The sequence below is a fragment of the Micropterus dolomieu genome, linkage group LG11 (genome assembly GCF_021292245.1).
Source record: "Micropterus dolomieu isolate WLL.071019.BEF.003 ecotype Adirondacks linkage group LG11, ASM2129224v1, whole genome shotgun sequence".
Lineage (NCBI taxonomy): Eukaryota > Metazoa > Chordata > Actinopteri > Centrarchiformes > Centrarchidae > Micropterus > Micropterus dolomieu.
In genome coordinates, this window is record NC_060160.1 from 2,990,110 (window position 1) to 3,011,554 (window position 21,445).

Below are 21,445 nucleotides of genomic sequence, written 5' to 3' on the forward strand. Positions count from 1 at the left end.
CAAGTGACCGACTTCAAGTGGCAGGATATTAAGTTCCAGGATAGTTTTTCTAGTTGGAGGTCGGAACACAGCATAATAACAATACAAAGAGGAACCAAAATTAAAGAGAGGATGTGTAAAATGTGCATGGCCTACTGTAGTACACTAGTATACTGCGGTGCCAGATATTTGAATGAAGTTTGGTGTATAGATGTGCTTCTTATGAGGTTTTAAAAGGATAACACTGATGTGATGACTCGGAGAAGCTCTACAATTTAGGCAGCAGCTGTGATTGTCAATAAACGCGTTAATATTTAAGTGGAAGACTTTTTAATGGAGTTTGGTGTAGGAGCGCTGAAGAGTTGGTTGAATCCAAGTGCCTGCGGAAGAATAAGACTGACTCCCGTGGTAATTAATCTTAAGTGATTACCACAAACTAATTGACACACAGCAAACATTGTAGTCCATGTAGTTATATTTTGGCACAGGAGCACTGCTTGGTTTCTTCAGGGTCTCATCCCTGTTCCTGGGAGAAGGGGGGGCAGAAAAATGCTCCTCTAAACAGGTTAATTTGGTTTGTTTGTTAAAAAGGTCTTGTTTTTCCTGTGACTCTGGTGCAGCTCATCTGTTCATTCGGGGACAGCAGGCGTCACCAGGTGTGCATCGTTAGGCTGTGAGTGACTGGACAGTTGTGGAAGAAAGAGGAAATGACTGCTGAAGTTGGTGCACACGCAGGTTGGCTAAAATATTTACCATAGAGAAATTGTGATAAAAGCAGTAATTGAGAAATGAATGCCTTGTTAGTTATTCTGCATTATTTATGCGTTGTATCTGTCCAGCTACCCGGTGCTTACCTGAGCAGGTGAGGTGAGGCTGACAAGAGAAAAGGCTGCATGTTTTATCTGTTTGTTTTTCCTTTATCCTCCTTTTCCTTTATGTTTTGCCAAAACATGAATATTTTTGCCCAGTATCAAAACATTTTTTTTTTTTGCACCGACTCTGGTGGTCTACAGTGCAAACCAACACGTGCCGCCATGTGTGTGGCGTGGAGGTACAGTGTTTTTGTCTGTAGATGAATAAGGTACCTGGAGAAGGGGAAAAAAAGAAATTAATTTGAACGTCAGGACTCGACAGTAACTGTATTAAAACGGAGCGGTAGATTAAATTCACCCAACGCTTTGTTCTAATTCCAACAGAGTTGAAAACATTTGACACACAGAGCAGGTGGTGAGAGTGGAGCTACAGAGACATCCAGAGGATCAACCGGGACTTACACGTGAGTGCAAATCATTTTATCTCCACCTATTAGTGTTCGCTTGGTTTCTCTGAACTACCACTTTCATGCAGGTCATGTTCGGTCAGCAGGTTGTTAAGACAGTTAAATATCTTTTAATTTCTTGCTTTTGTGCCAGCGCTCAACAAAAACTAAGGAAGATCAGCAGCATTTGAATATATAATTAATTTCTGCAGGTTTTCCTTGACTGATTTGAATAAGAGTCATTTACAGCATCACAAACTTTTTGTGATGTTCATCATTGAATTTTTATTATAGCATTCAAAATGGAATGATCCTGAGTAATGAATAATTAAAAACAGTAATAGTTGATTATTTTTTCTTTGAGGAAAAGATCATGTGTAAAAACAAGTATTTTCAATGCTGTAGGCTGATAAAGTTTTTAAAACTTTCATTGTATTTATTTAACATGCTGTATTACTCTCAATGTAAATACTACATTTACCCAAGTACTATGCTTAAGTACAAATTTGAGGTACTTTTACTTGTATTTTCATTTTAATGCAAATGTTGTACTCCTCCATCTCCAGAGAGAAATATTGTGTTCTTTTATGGGCTGAGAAAATCCTCCTCCTCCTCCTTAAGCCAAATAAACTATTCAAACCTCCCTCGGATCAGCTGGAGAATGTATCCGCAGGAAAAAACGCCTAAAATAACATGAATCAGGTGTAACTCCTCAACCATTAGGCCTGTATGCATGTTCTCATAGGTCAGAAGCTAAGGAATATGAATGCATTGTAAGTAAACCTATTTATTATGTTACCATGCCAGATTGCAATAAAGGAAAAAATGAATTTCCATCCTTAACTAGTCTGAAATCTAAATTTCAAAGGCATTATCACCAGTATAACCAAGATCCTGCAGATCATAATGCAACAGAATGTCTTCTCCTACATCATCCAAGAAAATCTACATTTATTATAAAGATCTCCATGTTTCAGTCATGTTTACTATTTACATGTTGACTGTTAATATCTATAAATCAGAATCAGAAAGAGCTTTATTGCCAAGTCGTTTTTTGAACGTATGGGGAATTTGCTTTGGAGAGAAGGTGCTACACGTCGTAGACAAACATACAGATGACATAAATAAATGTTAAATTTATTTAATAATAAATAAATATTAAAAAATGTATCCTATGACTGAAGGGCTCCATGTTATTCAGGCAGATAACCTGTTAGTACAGTGATCAGTACTACGATTCAGCCACAAGATGGAGACAAAGTCTTTGTGGGGGGGATGCTGCCTGCCTCAGTCCCAGAGGTCTTAACCAATGCCCCATTATTTTTGGACTAAACTTACAAAAACAGCAAGTGTGTGTCACATTTTCAACCACCACAGAAACATCCTCCTCCTCCCTGTTGTCTTTGCTGAGAAGTCAATCAGCTGATTTTAGTGTCAGCTACAGCTGATCTCATCCCATACCTCATATGATCAGAAATAACTGTTGGTGTTTGTTCTATTCATATTAAAGCACCAGGCGGGTGGAGTTTACTGTAATAATCCATGTCAAAGATGAGTTCTTTTGACTAACTCCACCCATCTGATGCTTACAGTGGGTCAAAACAAACTTACACCAGTGAAGAATGATTTGCTCAGACTTATTTTCTTTTCAGGCTGAACTTTGTGACTTCTGCAGTCGCAGATACACAAGAAAAGAAAACTCAATCGGGTATGAAAGAGTTTTTTATTTTTCTTATTCGACTTTAAGGACGGTTTGTTTAGAAATTAGGATATTTGCACTTTCGCCGCTCTAAGAAAAGCTAAATCAGTGGTTCCCTACCTGTGGTTCACCTGTGGACCCCACATGGGTCAAAAACGAAATCTTAATGTGAGTGTGACAGAATAACACCACCTTTTTGGCACATCTCATGTCCTTCAGCGAATGGAACTGACTCAAAGAAATAGTCAATTCATTGACGAGTTGATCGGTAGAAAAGCAAAAATGGCAAATATAAAATATTCCCTGGTTTCAGCTTCTTTTCATATCGCGGTAAACTGAATATCTTTGGGTTTTTGTACATTTGAAGATGTGACGTACAGATCTGGCAATTTTTCTGCACCATTTAATCGGGAAAAATAATTGTCAGGTTTTTCATTATAAACAAATAACAGGTGAAATAGCTTTTCTTATGAAACAATGATTTGTTAAATATTTGGGGTAAATACTCTGGCGTACAGACATGTGCGCTGTTTTCTTGGCTTAACTGGTTATCAGGCTAAATTGGCATCCAGTTTAGACTTTGAGTGCAGTCGGAGGATTGGTTTGTTTACCTCGAATAACTCTTATTTTGAAATAAAGGCAACATGAGTAGAAAGTTTTAACCCTGATCAGTGCTCAGCCAATCAGATGAGAGCCGACCTTGAGGTTGCCAGCATGTCCGGACTCTGTAAGCCCCCCCAAAAACTGAAGGTATTTTTCTATAACATTAAATATTGATGTCTAAATAAGCAGCTATCGGCCCAATAAAACAAACATTCTCAGTTCAAGCAGAAGATGAAATCACTGCAGTCTTGTTTTCAGTTGCTAAATTGTGATTGGTGCACATATGTACGCGACTTAACCCCGCCCACTTTTAAACCAGTAAGAAAAGCTCTCATTTGAAATAATAAAAATATATTAGTAATAGAACTTTTGGCAGTTAATTGTGTGTTCACCTAGAAGCTAATCTAGAATAGTTCAGAATAGAAAAGTTCTTGGGGGCTGAAGGATTAATAGAAAGGGAGCAAATATTTCCCTAAATGTTGAACTAGTCCTTTAAAATCCTTCTGATTAAATCTGACATGGGAGAAGTTACTAAAGCTAATCTGTGATGGAGACTTTCCTCCTTTTTCTCTTTAAACAAGGGCCCTATTTTCACATAGGTTGGTGTTGTTGGCAACTGCTCCCATCAACTTTACGTGTTTCTTCTTGCCACCGACAGGCTCAGACTGTTACTCAGGGGACCATTGTCCCTCTGAAATCTCTTGTTGCAGGAAGACGCAGTGGAAACGTGAGTCAGAGATGGAGCGAGGAGTTTGTTGTGTTGGAGAAACATTAGAAAATAAAGCCCGAAGGAATACGTTCCAGCCGGCTGAAACATGTACTGCACAGAGTAGATTAGATTTCATCACCAAAACATGTGAAAAATGGGTCCAGGTTTTTATTTTAGGGTGAAATGTACCACAATCTAAAAAGGTTGGGAATCACTGAGATAAATCATCAGTATGCTTGTTGCATCTTAAAGTTTTCTGCGGCGCATGGTGACAAAAACACACGTTCAAAAAGAGAGTCTTTGAAATGGAAGTTGTATTCAACACGTCCGTACAGATCATGGCAGTTTACAGAGAAAGTGTTTCTGTTGCAGGTACACCAACATGTTGTAGAAGACTCAGGTGGTCCCGGTCCGGCCGCAGTGAAAGTGACGGCTCGGTTTTAAAAGCAGTGTAAGTTGGCAGCGAGCGTTATTCTTTCAGGACGGCGACTCGGGCTCAATAATGTCTTTGCGGAGCATCGATTATTCATCCGCTCTTATGCACACACTCTTGACAGCCGCTGCGTCAAAGGAATCCATCTCCTCTTCGTCCTTCTCCTTCGGTGGAGGACGGAGCGAGCTCACAATGCTGGCGCCCATTTTAAAAACTTGAGTGAAGGAAATGTGTGTCTCCAAAGTGGTCAGATCACAAAGTCATAATGCTAAACAGCAGCTTAGAGTCGGACTTTACGTTTCTACTCACACTTTTCAGATGGATGTTTCCCTTTTAATGTCGCATAGTTGTGATCACATAAGCTCCTGACAATCAAACTACATCAGGTTTTTTGATTTTTCTTCAATTTAATTCAGATGAAACTGGGCGATAATTCGGCACCTCATTTATCGACTGTCAGTGTAATCGTGTAAACTTCATGGTAGTTAATGCATCTGTAATTTCTTCATTCATTTCACAGAATTGAGCCTAATGGTTTGTTCTTGAAAGCTAGTGAGTGGAAGTCAAGTTTGGAATCATTTTGACAATGAGTTCTTAGTTCAGAGCTGAAAAAGTCAGCTGTTAAATTTGTGTTAGAATATAATCTGACATTTCAAGTCTCTTACTGAGGCCCTGAAAGTTGAGATTTTTTAATCTTTTGTGCACAAGAAAACAAATTTTTACACACTAAACATTTCTATACTCTGTGCCAAAAAGATAATTAAGTTATCTTGTGCTCATAAGTTATAAAAAGACCTTTTGGGACTTAATAAATTAATCTCAGTGAACAAATTTAAGCTTTTCTTTCAAAGAGAGTACTACGACTCTTCTCTTGTTGAGGCGTTCAAAGTTGGTCATCACGTCTGGAACTGTCTCCGCCTCTCGCTTGTCGTTTAATGCTGGTCGTTTAATCACCACCGCTGTTAGGATTTCTTTCACAAGCGAAGAAACTTAAAGGTCTCAGCAGAAGTCAGCGGAGAGTATTGCACAAACATCATGTAAAGCAGGAACAGTCCAGAGCAGTCGCAGGTCGCCTGAACTCATCATCAGGTCACAGCAGCACATTGTTCTTCCCGGCCTGGACGCCGACCGGCGCAGCGAGGGGATGCAAATTGTAGAGTTAAAACCCCCTCGACCGCTCCAGGGTTAATTTTTTCTTTTTTCCTTTTTCCAGAAGCTTAGAGAGACGGGAGGATATCCTGCCATCCTCTCCTGCAGATCAGGGCGTCAAACACCAGCCGACGGCGTGTCCTCATCAGCTGGAGCTGCTGCCCTGCTTCCCCGTTGAAGCTGAAACACATCAACATCAAGGTATGCATAAACATTTAGAATATAAAGTCTGTCATGACATTTAAAGCATCTGAAATGTCTCGTCTTTGTAGTTTAAACTGAAGTAGGTGTCTATATATTTCTTCTTGTCAGCATGTGCAGAGTCAAACCACCACTAAGTACTGTGTGTGTGTGTATAGAGCCCAAGTCCCTCCCCTTCCGGTGGACCGCCATGGGACCTTATTTCAGAAAATATATGCACTGTAGTCAACGGCAAGAGACAACTAATATATTTTGACGGTGTTTGAATTGTGCCCTGAATTAAACTATAATTTTGCAAGTCACGAAAGACGCAGTTTGTCAAACTGTGAAAATTATTATTACAAAACCAACAAACCCAAAAGTTGCGAATGTGACGTCATAACTTTCTCGTGAAAGAGCTTGCACGCGTAGATGATGCGATGAAAGGACTGTGAGTCAAATAATCAATGACCATTAGCTTAGCATTACAGCGTTGGCGTATATTGTGCGAGACGAGAGATGTAGTTCACGGAGCGGTTTCACACTAAGCTTAATGTTAACTCTACTGTTTTACCACAAACTGCGACTTTGACGACTTAAATTATCTTTTAAATGGACAAACGGGATTAAAAAAAACAACTTTGTCGTCTCTCGCCGCTATATGGTATTAAAACCCCATCGGTGACTTAAAGCATCACATGTTCATCCACCGCTGAAAATAGTCCCCAACAAATGTAGTATTTCCTCCTGTTTGTTTGTTTAAACACTACAGTGTGCAACAGGTTTTCAAACCTAAAACTATATATTTGTGTTTTACTGTGTTTCTTCAGTAGGAACCAAGACAGGAAGTGTTGAGGGGCGGACTGACATGTCAGTTTGGCTCCGCACATGAGATTGATAAAGTCAAAATATTAAATAACACCACAGTTAGCCTTTAAAATATTGATAAGTCAGACAAATGAATATAAGCATTCGTGAAACCGTTGGGTGAAATAACCCGGTAACCTTATGTCACATTAGTTCTGTTTTCTATATTTTCCATTAATGCATTTTCATTTGTTATATTTTGTACGTAGCCTTTGACATGTTTCTATACAAAATGCTTCAAGGTGCTGCTTTAGATTATCGATATACAAATTATTAGATTGTTTTTAAAATTATATTTTACTCGTAAATGTCCTATACAGTATTTATAGATCATGTAAGTATAAAGTATGTATGTGAGAAAGTTCCTTATCTAGTGTCTTGTACAGAGTAAGAGGCACAATAGTTTTAACGTGTTTTTAAAATGTTTTGCCTCATTGTTTCCTTACAGACTGAGAAACTCCAACATTAATTTACTGGATGTGGCGTAAGCTTCTGTTGGTGGTACTGTGAGTATTTTTAATATGGACTGCAGCTGCTGAAGGGGTCCAAAATATTCATAACTGTGTCCTCTGTGTGTTTGTACCTGTCAGGTCTTTGAAGCGTCTCTTGGCCTCGGCTCTCTCCTCCGAGTCGAAATACCAAACTGTGATGGCGTACCTGAAACAAACAACAACACTGATGTTTATTACAACGCTAAGTAGTTTTTCACCATCACAGTGTCTGTAAAGGGAATTCAAACCCCCCAGCATGTTTTCTTAAACAGGTTTTGTGATTAAAGCACCTGTCTGCCAAAACACTGCCTCTTTATGTGTTTGATTTCACACATCGTCAACTATATTCCTGCCAACTCTCTGCAGTGACAGAATAAGAAATGTTTTCTTAATCACCAATCTGAGTTTAAAAGAAGCCAAGCCTCATATGGGCCTCAGTACTGTTATTACACACTCACACCAGCGGGTGGCGCCACGTATCTGTAGATGAAGCGTTTCTCTCCTCCCTCTCAGTGAAAATAAACTACTTTTAAAAGCCAAAACAGCAGAAAGTTTTGTGTTTCTAAAGATTACTCATGTAGACAAACTTAATGGAATCAGAACATCAGTCAAGTAAATTCAGTTGTCTAATGTGAGTCCTGTTTTATTAAACCTGTCAATCACTTTGGGAGACAGAGCAGCATCCAATCCTGTGAACTGACTTTATCACTACTGCAGTTTTAGTATTACCTTTTTTTTAGGATACTTTCTACTTTTCCTCCTCTGCCTTAAGAGTAAAATATTCTCTACAATGCAGTATTTTTGAATGCAAAAGTTTTAGTTTTTTTATATTTTCGTTTTTAAACACGGTGATTTATTTTACTCAAATGAAGATCTGAAGTAGATCTTGTTTTAAAGACGCAAATTACCTATTTTATAATCATGCCTGTCTTATGCAGGCTGATACATTTATTAGAGTAAAGTATTCATTTAATAAGCAGAGCAGGTTAAGGCAAATCTTCAATTAGTTTTGGGTCAATACTGCAGTTTTAAGATTCCAATTCACTTCATCGGTCAGCATTACCAGCACTCATTAATACTACTTTTTGTTCATTGTACTTCTGTCACATACTGTAAAATACTGTACTTAAAAAGTTGAAATTTATTTTATTTTTTATTTCTTTAGTGTCTTCATGAGCAACATGATCAGCTGGCTGTAACACAACCCCTCAGGGATCAATAAAGTACTTCTGACTCAGATTAAGTGAGAACTGAAACAGGCTGTGCAGGATTCCTTAATTTTACATAAGTATCCAAAGTCATCTGGGATTAACTCAATCAATCAATAATCCCCAGTGGGAGATAAAGGATGTTTGCACAACAACACTAAATGGAAATTTCATAGAGTCGAAGAGAACCACTTTCCTTCCTCCCAGCACGAATTGAACAAATCTCATTAGCGTCATGATCAGTGATCGATCGATCGGTTGGTTGGTTGATTGACTGGTTGGTTACCTGGTGGCGTAGGAGGGCTGCACCTCATGTGGGTTCCTGCGGTCGGACCAGAAGAAGAGCAGCCTGTCGAACAGCGGCTTGATGTCGACCACATAGGATTTCCCCTCTGGAAAGATCCTGAGGATGCCGCCGTGGTCCTGGAGAGGAAAGCAGATCAGTGTTTTACAAATATGTTAAACTTTGAATTAAACATAAGTAGTCTAAATTATTTCTGTGCTCTTCTCTCTCACTGTTATTTTACTTCTGTCGCCACGACATCATAGCTTAATTTATCCCGTTATCTCCCCACATCAAATTCAGGTGTCCTCAGGTAACTGAAAGTGTTGACAAGTTCAAATCCGTCTGATCGCCTCTTCTGATTTTATCAAGTCTGGGCGAGTCGAACGCCATCACAACAAAGAGGCTGTCACTATTTATTTCCTCGTCAGACAGGAAAGTCTCACAATCTTCACTTTTAATCACAGATGACAAGATCAATGAAAAGATCGAACACAGAAGACAGACTTCAGTAATGAGCAGAGGTCCCTGAACGCACCTTGGCATTCCAGTTCTTGTTGAGGTAGTAGATGCAGGTGATGCAGCGTCCGTCGCTGTTCGGGTTGTCCACGTGTTTGACGTAGCCCGCCCCGTTTCCTGGGTAACACGCCACCATGGCCTAAAGGGAGACGCACACAGTCTGATTAGACCTCAGTATTACAGCTATAACAATAAAACTGTTTATTTCCATACAGTAAGATGCAACTTTCAAAAGCAATGCAGAAAAGAAAAACGGAATCTCATTATTTGATGATAAAAATGGATTCGACTGTAAAACACGGATGAAATTTAGAGAAATCAGTGTTCTCCCCAGCATTATACACATCTTTATCCACAGCACTCAAGCTAAAAGAACCAAAAAGTACTGCTGTGATTTGGTGTTTTTACTAGCACGCTGCTTCGGACCTCTGCCCTCCGTGTTGGTGTTTTACAGAGGGCGGGGCTTAGCCTCCATCAGATCTGTCAGTAATCTAGAAATAACCTTTTTAACAGGGGGACAATTCGCAGTACATGTATCGCAATAACAATGCATTTGTGAATTTTCACCTGTTAAATAGTATTTTAATTTCCTACTGTTGCAATGCATAAACAATTGCATATACATTTGAATATTAATTCAACTTTTAATTCAAAATTAACTGAATACAGTGTTCTTAAATTGCAAAACACAGAATTTGGGAAAACTTTTAAACGGATTTCATAGGGCCCTACAAAACTACAGGAGTCAAACAAGAGACAAAATCCAGCCTGTGGAAGAATAGATGAAGGTAATAAAACAAACATCTTAATAGGAGATTTAAAACTTTTTTTTGCTCGTAAGGGACCAAAATGTCCAGATTTATAATGCAGTTGTCAACGAGCTTTCGCTTTGTAGTGTCCTGCTGCTAACCCTAACCCTGAAGGCATCATAGATGAGCTTATTAATGAAGAAAGGCTTCAGGACACTCAGGATGTCTCACGCTGCCATATTTACTGCAGAAATGAGAGTGAGAACACCGTGTAGTACCAAACCAAATCTGAAGTCCACTTTCTTATAGTGAGATTCCATATTATTCCCCTCTCTATACATGTGTTAAGACCTATTAACGAGTTTAACGTGTTGCTTTGGAGAGTCACAGGGTTCCTCTACGGGGGATCAATACAGGAACATGTTATCTTTGGCTGCGACCTTTGGGTTACTTCAGCTCTGCAAATGACCCTAACGTGACCTGCGTCTGAGCTGCACCTCACTACCGTTTACCCACTTAGGAGACGACCTTTGCAGATCTGATAATATTTAGTCAAACATGGAGTCTGTTTACGTATATTGTAAGAAGAAGCTCAAAGGGAAACAGAAAAGAATTTTTATTTTTCCATAATTACCATAATTTCTCTTTTCTCTTACCATTTATTTCTAATTCAAAACACTGATTAGGTACATTAGATGCCACTATGAGCTTTACTGACTGAAGTACTGAAAGTCTTTGATCACATCGTTTCTGACTTCAATCTAAAAGTTTACAATTTTCCAACTGTATTTTATTTTGATGAAGTTCTTGCACAGCTGCTTGTATTAAAAAAAAAAACCCAAAGCACTTTAAAAAACTTGATTTGTTAAATAAAAAAAGAATATGTTTATATTCCTCAAAGTATAGTTTACTTTAAAAAAAAGTGGAGTTTTGATTTTGGTGAATCAAACAATTTCAGTGATACCCTGATGTTTCTTCTCACTCTGATAGAAAATACAAAAAAAAAGTATTTACTTGAGAACGAAACACAGTGCCGGATTAAGTGCTGAAGAAGAACAAGAGTACAGAGCTGTGACAGTTTCTGTTAAAACTGATAAAAGCTGATTTGTTGAAGGTCAGTTGTGTTGACAGACATGATTACAGAAACTTCCTCTGAATGTCTGCGTGCGTGTCTGTCTGCATGTGTGTGTGTGGTTGGCTATTTGCCAATATTTTCTGTGTACATCAGGGGTGTGTGTTGTGGTTGTGTGCCTACGGCTTCAGCTGCACGTACACATACTGCACACGTGTGTTCGTGTGTTCATGTTTGTGTGTGTGTGAGTGTTCAGCCTCGTTTGGCGTTGCAGCAGTGATGAGATCAGTTGAAGCCTTAATGACTCTGCAGAGACAGACAGTTTAAAAGACGCAGTCAGGAATCTGTTACCAGACTCAAAGTGTCAATCAGGGTGGTGTAGACCCGCCCACCACCTCCTGTCACTCCCACGATGATTGACAGGTCTTCTACACGGTCTGACTAACAACAACTAAATCTGAGATTTTATGCTCTTGAAGTGATGCTTGGAAAGACTGCAGGAAAACAGGCTTATGATAGTTCTGGTTGACAGTTTTCAATCTTTCCGATACTAATATTTAACTATTAACACTCAGAGAGTGGATTCATCTGAAAAAAATCACTCCCATGATTGTTTTTTTTTTTTCTTTCTTACATACCTGTTGCAGTTGTTATGTTTTTGTTGCATGTGTAGTCGCGGCGATCTCGCAATGTTAACGGAAGTGAAATACAATTGTGAATCTGTCCCGTGATTCGGATCCGCTCAGAAATCTAATGGTTCTTCTTCGCCTCGTGCTAAACCCCTTTCCATCAAGAGTAATTAAAATTTTGCTATTAATCCTGCTGACAAACAAACAGCACCGACGACATGACGGAGGAAATCATGACACGGAGAAGAAAGGCGGCAGGTGTAAAAATATATTTCTGTAATATATATATATATACACACTTGAACTGGGAAAAAAAGTTAACTCAAGTCCACTTACTCGCCTTTTAGGAACTTTAAACTGCATCTCACTGTCATCGTCAGTGGATGGTGTTTGCATCGTAACATGCGCTGAGGGAGAGATGCTGTTGAAAGCGCTGAAAAAAAGTTAGCAAGTCGACTTTGAGGTAAGATTTCTGTAGTTTATTTCCTAAAAGTTACAAATAAAACAGTGTTTGTTATAAAATGTAGGGTTTTTTTGTATAGATTTGTATGCATCTTTCATGATGCTGGTCTTTATTTTGACATAATCTCATCTACAGGTCTATTTATTTAATTATTTCCTCATTTAATTATTGAATATCCATTTATTTATCCATTAAACTCAACTTTTAATAAGCAGACTAGACTTTCTTAGAAGTACGAAGAAAGTGGACATCTGGACATCTTTTTCTTATTTTTAATTCTCTTCTCCTTTCTTTAATGTTTTGAAAATGTATAACGTATATAACCTAGTCTAGATATAAATTATGTAGCTTGAATAGAAATCCTGGATGCTAGTCGTGTATCACAAACATTTTGACAAATACAATATTACCAGATATTTCTCCACAAACATCCGCAGGAACCCTTTTATTTACTGGGATATTTAAGATATTATATTCATATTTACATTCATAATATTTTTGCATATTTTATTAAATATTTGACAAAAAACAACAACGAGCCCTCGCATGTCTGACTCTGATTACGACTAATGCTTGTAAATATACTCAATTTTCTCCAACCAACTTTATTAAATTAGTTCATTGTACAAATGCTTGTATAACGACAATGACAAAAAGACTTCAGAGATTGAACCCTGAAAGCTTACGAATACTTAAAAATCATACATACATACATACTACTATTCTCTGTAAAATGGAAAACGTTTTCCAAAGAACACGAGGGGGGTTTCCCTGCGTCCCCTCCCTGCAGCGCTGCGACCTTTTGACCCGAGCAGGAAGCGGCTGATAAGCCGAGCGCAGCAGACGACCATCAGACATGAAACTCTGTGTCAAAGTCAACAAAGGATCAAACTGTGGATTTCCTTCCAGGAAAAACAAACAGCTGATCCGGTCACCCGCACACACCACCTCTGCGAGGTCATTACAGGACATTTCACCCGTACGGCTTCATTTTGTTTGAAGTATTTTAGGGGCATGAAGTACTTCTTTGTGTATTAATTTATATTTATGTTGTCAGAAACCTTCATCAGCCTTTAAACTCACTATATCTCACAGAAACTTGCAGCTGTGTGCAGGAGTTTACGACCTTCCATGAGTTTGCATTTAAACTTCATTTATAAAAAAGGTTCAGACAATATTAAGTCAATATAAAATACCAGCGTCATTTTCTTGTACAATCTTATTAACATTACTGACTATATAGAGATGATAAAGTATGGAGGGAAAAGGTTGCAGCATATCAGGGTTTATTTTGATTATTGGAAAGATGACTGTCCACTGTAACTTCAACCAAAACACGTCAGCAAAGCTAAAACATCAACATCTCAGTGAGTCTGAGACATGTTTTTCTTTAAGAAACTGATTTAAGAACTCAAACTTTTAAAGTGCAGCAAGATTTAAGGCTTGGTTATTGTTTTATAAAAGACATTTAAAGCACTGTATTTTATATTTCTATGTATACATAATTTTTAACAGTACAAATAAGTAAATAAAAGAAGAGAAAACGACCATAAGTAACGTTTAACCCTGCTGGAAAAGTTGACGCTTGGCCCCCACACAGACCAAATTCTTCTTGTCAACAGCAACTGAATTTAAAGAAGCTATTTTTATATTGATAATGAAGAGCAAGAAGTCCTTTGTGAGATGGGAGGGAAAGCCTCTGTTTAAAGATTGGTCAAGAGTCAGTGTTTAACTTTATATCTTACAGTAAAACCCTTGTGTTACATTAAATTCAGTCTCATGACATGGAATAGCAAAGGGATCAATCATCCTGTTAAGTGGAAGAAGATCTTGGAAATTTGTTAATATTTTATTTCTCAACTTGAAGCTAGTGTAACAAAATGTCCTTGATATGTTAAAATGTCCTCAATGCATTTGGTTCCACTAGTATAACCGTTTATGATTTACCATATGAGAGCTGTCTTTTGTATTTTAAAAAATAAACAGCATTTTCCAACATGAAATATTAATGTGAAAACATTTTATCACACAGCACAATTATCAAATAGGGAAGATTAACCCTCGTAACAGAGACACGTTCCTTTACAAAACCACTTCAAAATAACCTAAGATGATTTACACCAAACTCCATAATCTGTAACATTTCACTGACGTCTGCGTCGCTCACGTGACCACGATGATTACTCGCAGATCTCACGCAACGTCCTTCATCTAATCCTCCGCATGTATGAACCTGATTAATGTTTGAACGTGGCTTTTTGTGTGTGTTCGTGGAAGCTCAATAAGGAAACAAAAACTAAGTACACCAAACCACAACACACTGACGTCTTAACCTGCAACCATGTAATCAATGACTTCCCCTTTCTCGTTAGGAGCTTTTATTGTGAAACCCCTCTTATTGTGAAACAAAAAGGTGCGAGGGCCTCCCCACGCGTCGTAAAAATCTCACATCCCGTTCCCTTCATTTGCTTCACGATCATCAACACACACAAACAGCACTTTATACAGGAAGGTCACAGTGTAGATTAACCCTCATCAAACACGCGGGTCCCTGAACGCAACATTAACAAAAACAACACACCTTTAGTAACCTTATTGACGTCAGCGCTTGCCACCTGACGTCTGTGTTTACACATGCATCGCGTGCAATCACAGCGACGTATTTATGAATTGCTCTTAATGCGAAGAGGGAGGTTAGTGGGCGGGGTGGTGGAGTCGAGCCCCCCGTCAGCATGCGTGCGAGGGACTCCAGAGCTGCACGTAGGTCGGGTCTCCTTGGCTGCCAATGACGACAAAGCCCGAGCGCTGATAAAGAGCGGCTGACCTGCTCTGAAACCACAGGCAGTCTGCGGTGAGGGGAAGCTGGGAAATCACGCAAGATTGTTTACACGCCGCGCTGAGGCACGTACACACACATACACACAAACACACACCATTCATCATCATCATCATCATCATCATCATCATCATCATGCAACTGAGCTCCTATGGAGTGAAAATATGCAGAGAAACACAAGAGGGCTGGGCGGAGAGGAAATGATACAGAGGGGGGGGGGGGGGGGGGGGGGGGGGGGGGGGAGGATTCAAAACAAAAACGCCTCCGACAGCTATTTTTAATTCAACTTTATCTTATCTGTGTAGTAGGAGGGAGCAGGGAGGGAGTGTAGAGAGGTCTGAGCAGTTGTTTGGCAGCTTTCCAGCCTGCTGACGGTTTAATGGCAGAGCTACGTGTGGAGCGTGAGGCTGCAGGTCTGTCTGGATCCACGACATCTGTGAGCGTCGATCTCACACGGCGCTTTCCAAACCGAGGGGTAAACTACTAAAAGATGAAATGACACGGGATTTTGAGGCCTATACTGCCAGAAATATGAGTGTTAAAACAATCTGATAACATGATACCTATAATTACAGCCCGACAGTGTAGATATTTTATCATCTGTGGCTGCGATTACTCCTCCACTTCATACAGGCAATCACGAGATACTCCCCTTGTCTTGTCCAAAGTTTGTTTGGGCTGAAACTAGCCACTGTGCCAAAACAACAGTCCAGAGTTGAAGTATATCAAATCACCGTCACAGAAAGAAAAACAGCAAATCCTAAGAAATAAGAAGCTAGAAATAAAGATTTGGCATTTTTGCTTGAGAAATGATTAGAATGATGAATTGATTTGTAAATTCATATGTTTAATTCTGCATTTTCATTTTTTAAGTCCTACTGTTTCTTTGGGTGTTCATTTATGTATTTTTAAATTATGTATTTACTGAGAATAATAATTATTGAAATATCAAAATAGCTCCTGGTAATTTTTTTTGTTGATTGACTAATTGGTTCCGCTCTGACTGAACTGCGTTTTTTCTTTTTACAAGCCAGGTCCTCAGCCAGCACTGTGTCTCCCTCCATGTTGTTAGAGAGTTTGTGAGTAGACGGACACAGACACAGAGGGCGGGGCTTCGCGGTGAGGGAGAGAGAGGAGCAAACACTGACATGACTTTACGGAAACACATTAACTCAACATCAAACTATAATCGGCATAAACGGCATTACCTAAAATATACCGATATACCCCCCAGCCCTAATCTGGTCAGATCCATAATCTCGTCTAATTACAGTATTCTCTGATTAAATAGTTCCTGAACTTTTGCCAGGTTTAAATAAAAGTTTCTGTTTGGATGTTTGTGCTCACTGAACATTTGAGAACTTTGAAGGAATATTTTTTTTCTACAAAAAAAAAAAAAAATTGTTATCGTTTGAGCTGCGTGAGGATGAATTTAACGTTGTTAGCGATCCCACTTGTAAGTATTGGGAAGGTGGTGAAAAAGTGCCTTTATTACTGGCTAGTGTAAAATATAGATAGTTATACTGTAGAAAATCATGCAACTGGACGACGTCACTCCTTAGAAACTGTACCCCACTCTCCCTTAAACACCAGTCACGTTTCTTTTTCATTCATTAAAAAAGCTTCCATCTAAAACAACACCTTACTGGCTGTGATAACATGTATATTAGATTGTACTCTGCATGGAAAAATCAATTATACATGACTGTTCTTTGTTTTAATATCGGCATTATTTATCGCTCGCCCCGCTCTCTAAATATCAGCATCAGCCACAGAAAAACCCGTATCAGTCGACGACTCGCCCAAGGGCTTTAATTTAGCTTTTGGAAATTGTTTCAATTAGGGCTGAAACGATTCAACGAGAAACTCAAGTAACTCGATTACGGAAAAAAACATCTTTGTTTAATCTATTTAACTACATACAGCACATTATGATGTGATTTGATGGCGCGGATTGCAAAATGGGAGGAAGAGAGACAAAATAGCGAGGGAAGAAGAAGAGACAGGCCACAGAAAAAGACAAAAATGAAAGTGTCCAAAGTAAAAGTATTTTTATCTGATTACCCGATAGAAATATCAGTAGAATACTCGATTACTAAAATAATCGATTGCTGCTGCAGCCCTTGTTTCAATTTACAGAGGAGCAGTTATGAAACTCTATCATGTTGCTGAGATTTAAACAGAATGTTTATTATATGTTTTTACTTTTCTCCAAACAACTGCAAAAAGACAAAAGCTTCTTTATCCTGCTGAATGTTTATTCTCCTGCAGCATCTCCTGTCTGTGTGTGTGTGTATTTCTATTGTAACTGGGTTGACCTGTTTTCTTAAGAAGTTCCATCTGATAACTCACACACTGATAATGGCTCACACTGCTGCATGTGGAGAGATGGGGGTGGACACGCTGGGAATTTGTGTGTGGGAAGTAAGGATACTGTAAATCAGTGGGTACGTGAGCGAGTGAGTAAGCATTAGTGCTTACTCGGCCTCTGATTGGTTAAGCTCATATGTGAGTTAAGCTCATATCGGAGGATGAATTATTGATTTCACCGTCGCATTTTGTACCGCTTGCCCTCGTAAAAACGCTCTCAGACTTCTGCTCTGCTCTCGGAGTTTGTTTTTAAGTGTTCACCATTGAAATGATCACTGACTCAATGTGGGTGTGCTTGATATTGAAAGCTGGAGCGCAGGAAAATCTGCGCAAGCGACAACATATCTGACACCAAGCACACAGTTAGAGCACAATGAAAGACAACGCTCTTGAATAAAGACAGAAAATAATCCCACATACTCACTTCTCTACCTGATGATGCTCTAATAAGCAGAATTTGGTATTTCTGTAACGTTCGGCTCTGCTAGCAATGTTAGCAAAAAGCTTACTTAGCTGACGTTGCTTTAAAACATATTAAATTAAAGTGAATTAATCTACAATCTCACAGGAAATCAGACAAGAAGCCGAAACAAAACAGCTACTGAGATGAAAATATGCAGGCAGCTAAATGACGTATGGCTAACAATGCCTCCAGATGGCTTTCTTTTGATGGCCAAGACATTACCAGAACTCTATGCTTCACCTAACAAACACTGCTCTGTGATTTGGGCACGAAGGTCTGGACTCTCAAAGTGTTTATTATCAATGCACAGCATTTGTCAACAATTATACCTTCTGCTATGATTATATATTTTATATTATACAACTGTGTTTTACTGCATTCTCATTTATTAACTATTCATTAACTCCTCTGGAGGAGTTACAGCTGTTGATAAATACATTAATAAACACTTATATCTGCTTACAACTACATTATTGTGTGTTATAACTAATTTATTCAACGTTTATATAAGCTATTGATTATGAATGCTAAATGTAAATGTGCTCCCGGAGGTATTTGTTCTGGGAAAAGATGGAGCGTTCCCGGTAAATCCTTGGATCCACGTTCCCCAACACGTCTGCCTGTATGATTAATCAACACATGCTGCAGCACCAGAGGACACACTGAGGACCTGAACTGGTTCAGTAAATTTCCCGTCCTTCCTGGAGCGTGTTCTGGTTTCTGAAGCCTTGGCTCAGGGCCCAGAGAGCGCCGCTGGACTGCAGCCAAAAGGCCTACACATTAAAAAGGAGGAACATACTATAGGGCCTCTCCAACAACACCTCACCCATTTCAACATGTTTCCGTCAAGCGAAAACAAAAGCTTCGGTCAGCGTCGCTTTGTGATCTGAAGACTGACGTAGTTTTCAACGAAAGCTCACTGCTCTTCTTTCATTTTGAGATGCAGCAAATGCATCGAGTATAACACAGTCCTCTTTATCAATACTACCCAGCGTTGGCACCAAGTGTGGGGCATCTTTCGGACCACAAGAGAGCCGAGTAACATTTTGAGGAGGTTAATAGTTATTGGGAGAGCAAGTAAATGGGATGAGCTGTTAAAAGACAAATACTGAGCGTCCTGAATGAATGACCAAACCAGGAAAAGCCTTAAATGACAAATATCTGATGCATCTGGTATCACCTGCATGCAACCTGAGTCCAGCCCAGTGTCCGACCTCAGCATTACTGAACGGCGTGAGCACAAAGTCTGTAAAAGCGAGAGAAGCCGAAACAATTTTGTAATACGTAAACAAAAGCTCGAAAAAACGTTTAAAATCTGACTTAAAAACCGCAGTTATTTGACGGTGAAGTTAGTTGAAGAAAGCTCAGAAATCTGCTGCTATTCACTAAAACAAACGCGTCAGACAGAGACGTCTGCTCACTGTCACTGTGAACACGACACGGCAGCTGCACGTCAGCAGGCTCCTGTTCAGCAACGAGACACGGCGAGACCGTCGCTCTAAATCATAGTGTACATGATATCTAATCTGGTATCTGTTGAGAAATTAAACCATAGATTATATAGTATCGACGGCGGGACCCTCGTTAACCTCTCGCATTAAGTATAAACCCACCTTTACAGGTGTCATAATGAACATTTAAAAAGGCCTTGCACACATCTGGTCCACACACACAAGTGATTATTTTGGCTGATGAGTCCCCTGTCAGCTTGGTTGCACCTGCTGGGGCAGGAAAATCACATCTTTAATGTTTAATAAGTCCATGAAGTTCAGTGACATCACCACATTTCCAGTATCTGCCAAACGTCATCCTGAGCAGATGGGTGTGCAGGGCCTTTATGTGAAAATCTATATTTTTATACATATTAAGACATTATTTACACAGAATCTGCTGTTTCCTTTCTAAAAGAGAAACAAAATAAACCTGTAAAACATATTCACCAAGTAAAACGCATTGCTGGGTGAGACTTGACGACTTGTGTGTAGATTTGAGATAAAACTATTCAGATTTCTGCGGGAAAATTTGCACTATTGATTTTTGATTTTGTACTTTTATATATTTCTGTTACTGTAACTTTACAGAATATATTTTATTATCTCTGATGAAACTTTCTGCGTTTGTTTACTTCCACCCTCTCATGCCATTAATGTGTTGTGGCTGTAATGACAAACAAAGCATTTCATTGTCTTCTGTCAAGAAACTTTAAGTCAGTAAGAGCAGCTTGTGCTTAATTAAGATCCTGCAGTTTAAAAATAAAGTCAAATATCAACAAATGTGTGTCGATTAGAACTTTTAAATCGATCAATAAATGACAGATCAATTAAAATCAAGCCTAAAATGCGTCAACTTTGTTTCTCTACTTGTTCTGTTGCGTCCCACTCCTTATGAATAATTATTAATATACTTTTTGGTCTGTTATTTGGATCGATATCTTGATTTTCCAGACTCGCGCTGCAGTTGGCCTGGCTCACCTTGGATCTCTCCCGGATCGCTTTGCCCCCGAGCCGGCTGGCGCACACGGAGATCAGTTTATCGATCAGGTTGAGCAGGAAGCTGATCGCCTCGCAGCCGCGCTCCGACCCGCTCACCCACGCGATCTTATCCCCGCGGATGCTCCTCCGGTGGACGCCCGGAACGGAGCCGGCCAGCCGGCCGTCCTGCAGCGCTCCGGACCGGTGCATCTCCTTCACCTGATCCAGCACGGCGTCCCCGGCCAACTCCCCGAGGAGACCGTCCACGTAGCAGAAGCCCTGATCCAGCAGGCCCGGGACGACCCGCTCCAACGCCAAACGCTCCAGGTCCGAGTCCCGAAGTCCTACGTGCTCGATTAAAGGCATTTCAGACTGAGAGTGAAGGACTCAAAGTTCTTAGACAGCAAAAGAACTGATTTTATATGACAGGTGGGCTGAGATAAAGTCTTTCTCCCTCCGGGTCTCGCTCATGTGATGTTTGATTGACTGTTCAAATTCAACAGTAAAAGCAGAAGAGCCGGTTTGTATTGATCCTGCGTGTCTGGACTCATTTTTATCTCCGAGCTCTTATTAAGGCTGCAACATTGTCAAGTCAGCAAGTGTACAAATACGCTGCTTCCGGTTGCGTATACGATTTTGAATTCAAAATAAATGCTCTGTTGGGTGAGATCAGCAGTCCATTCCTTTCCTTGCATATTATTTCACACGTTTGTCCCCATTTAGGCCAACCGCCACGTACTGTGCTACGTTATTTCTTGGTAGAAGTTCATATTCAACAGTTTTTTTTGGGGGGGGTGAAAATGAAAATAAACGAATCACATAAAAATAGATTTAAAAATTAGCTCAACCAGTAAGGAAGGTGACACAATTTTGCGCTTTTGCTGGAAAAGCCAATTAGTCGATTGACCGAAAATGTCGATGGAAGAGTGGAGAAGACGGTGTGACCTCTCACATAAATAGCAATTGTTAAGTCGGTCTGGATGAATGTATCAACAATGTACTATTCATGAAAGT

The 21,445-nt window shown here is 39.5% G+C and overlaps 1 protein-coding gene and 1 long non-coding RNA gene across 8 annotated transcripts; one reads left to right on the top strand and one right to left on the bottom strand.

The window, feature by feature from the left end:
* The first annotated feature begins 272 nt into the window (after positions 1-272).
* Positions 273-7,678, top strand: LOC123978968. 7 transcript variants are annotated; one of them, XR_006827100.1, is made up of 8 exons: positions 273-387; positions 600-714; positions 1,176-1,255; positions 2,890-2,945; positions 4,621-4,699; positions 5,895-6,031; positions 7,326-7,383; positions 7,468-7,677. It is a non-coding gene; the product is annotated as an uncharacterized LOC123978968 (long non-coding RNA). The 7 variants fall into 7 exon arrangements; XR_006827104.1 differs by lacking the exons at positions 273-387; positions 600-714 and adding exons at positions 823-846; positions 993-1,030; XR_006827105.1 differs by lacking the exons at positions 273-387; positions 600-714 and adding exons at positions 827-846; positions 993-1,060 and having other exon boundaries at positions 7,468-7,678.
* Positions 4,402-20,981, bottom strand: egln3 (egl-9 family hypoxia-inducible factor 3). Its single transcript, XM_046062635.1, has 5 exons — positions 20,432-20,981; positions 9,398-9,517; positions 8,863-8,999; positions 7,461-7,534; positions 4,402-6,010 (listed from the first exon to the last, which is right to left on the bottom strand). The coding sequence occupies exons 1-5, from the start codon at positions 20,795-20,797 to the stop codon at positions 5,976-5,978; spliced, it is 732 nt and encodes a 243-aa protein (XP_045918591.1). The 5' UTR covers positions 20,798-20,981; the 3' UTR covers positions 4,402-5,975.
* Between the last annotated feature and the right edge of the window lie 464 nt (positions 20,982-21,445).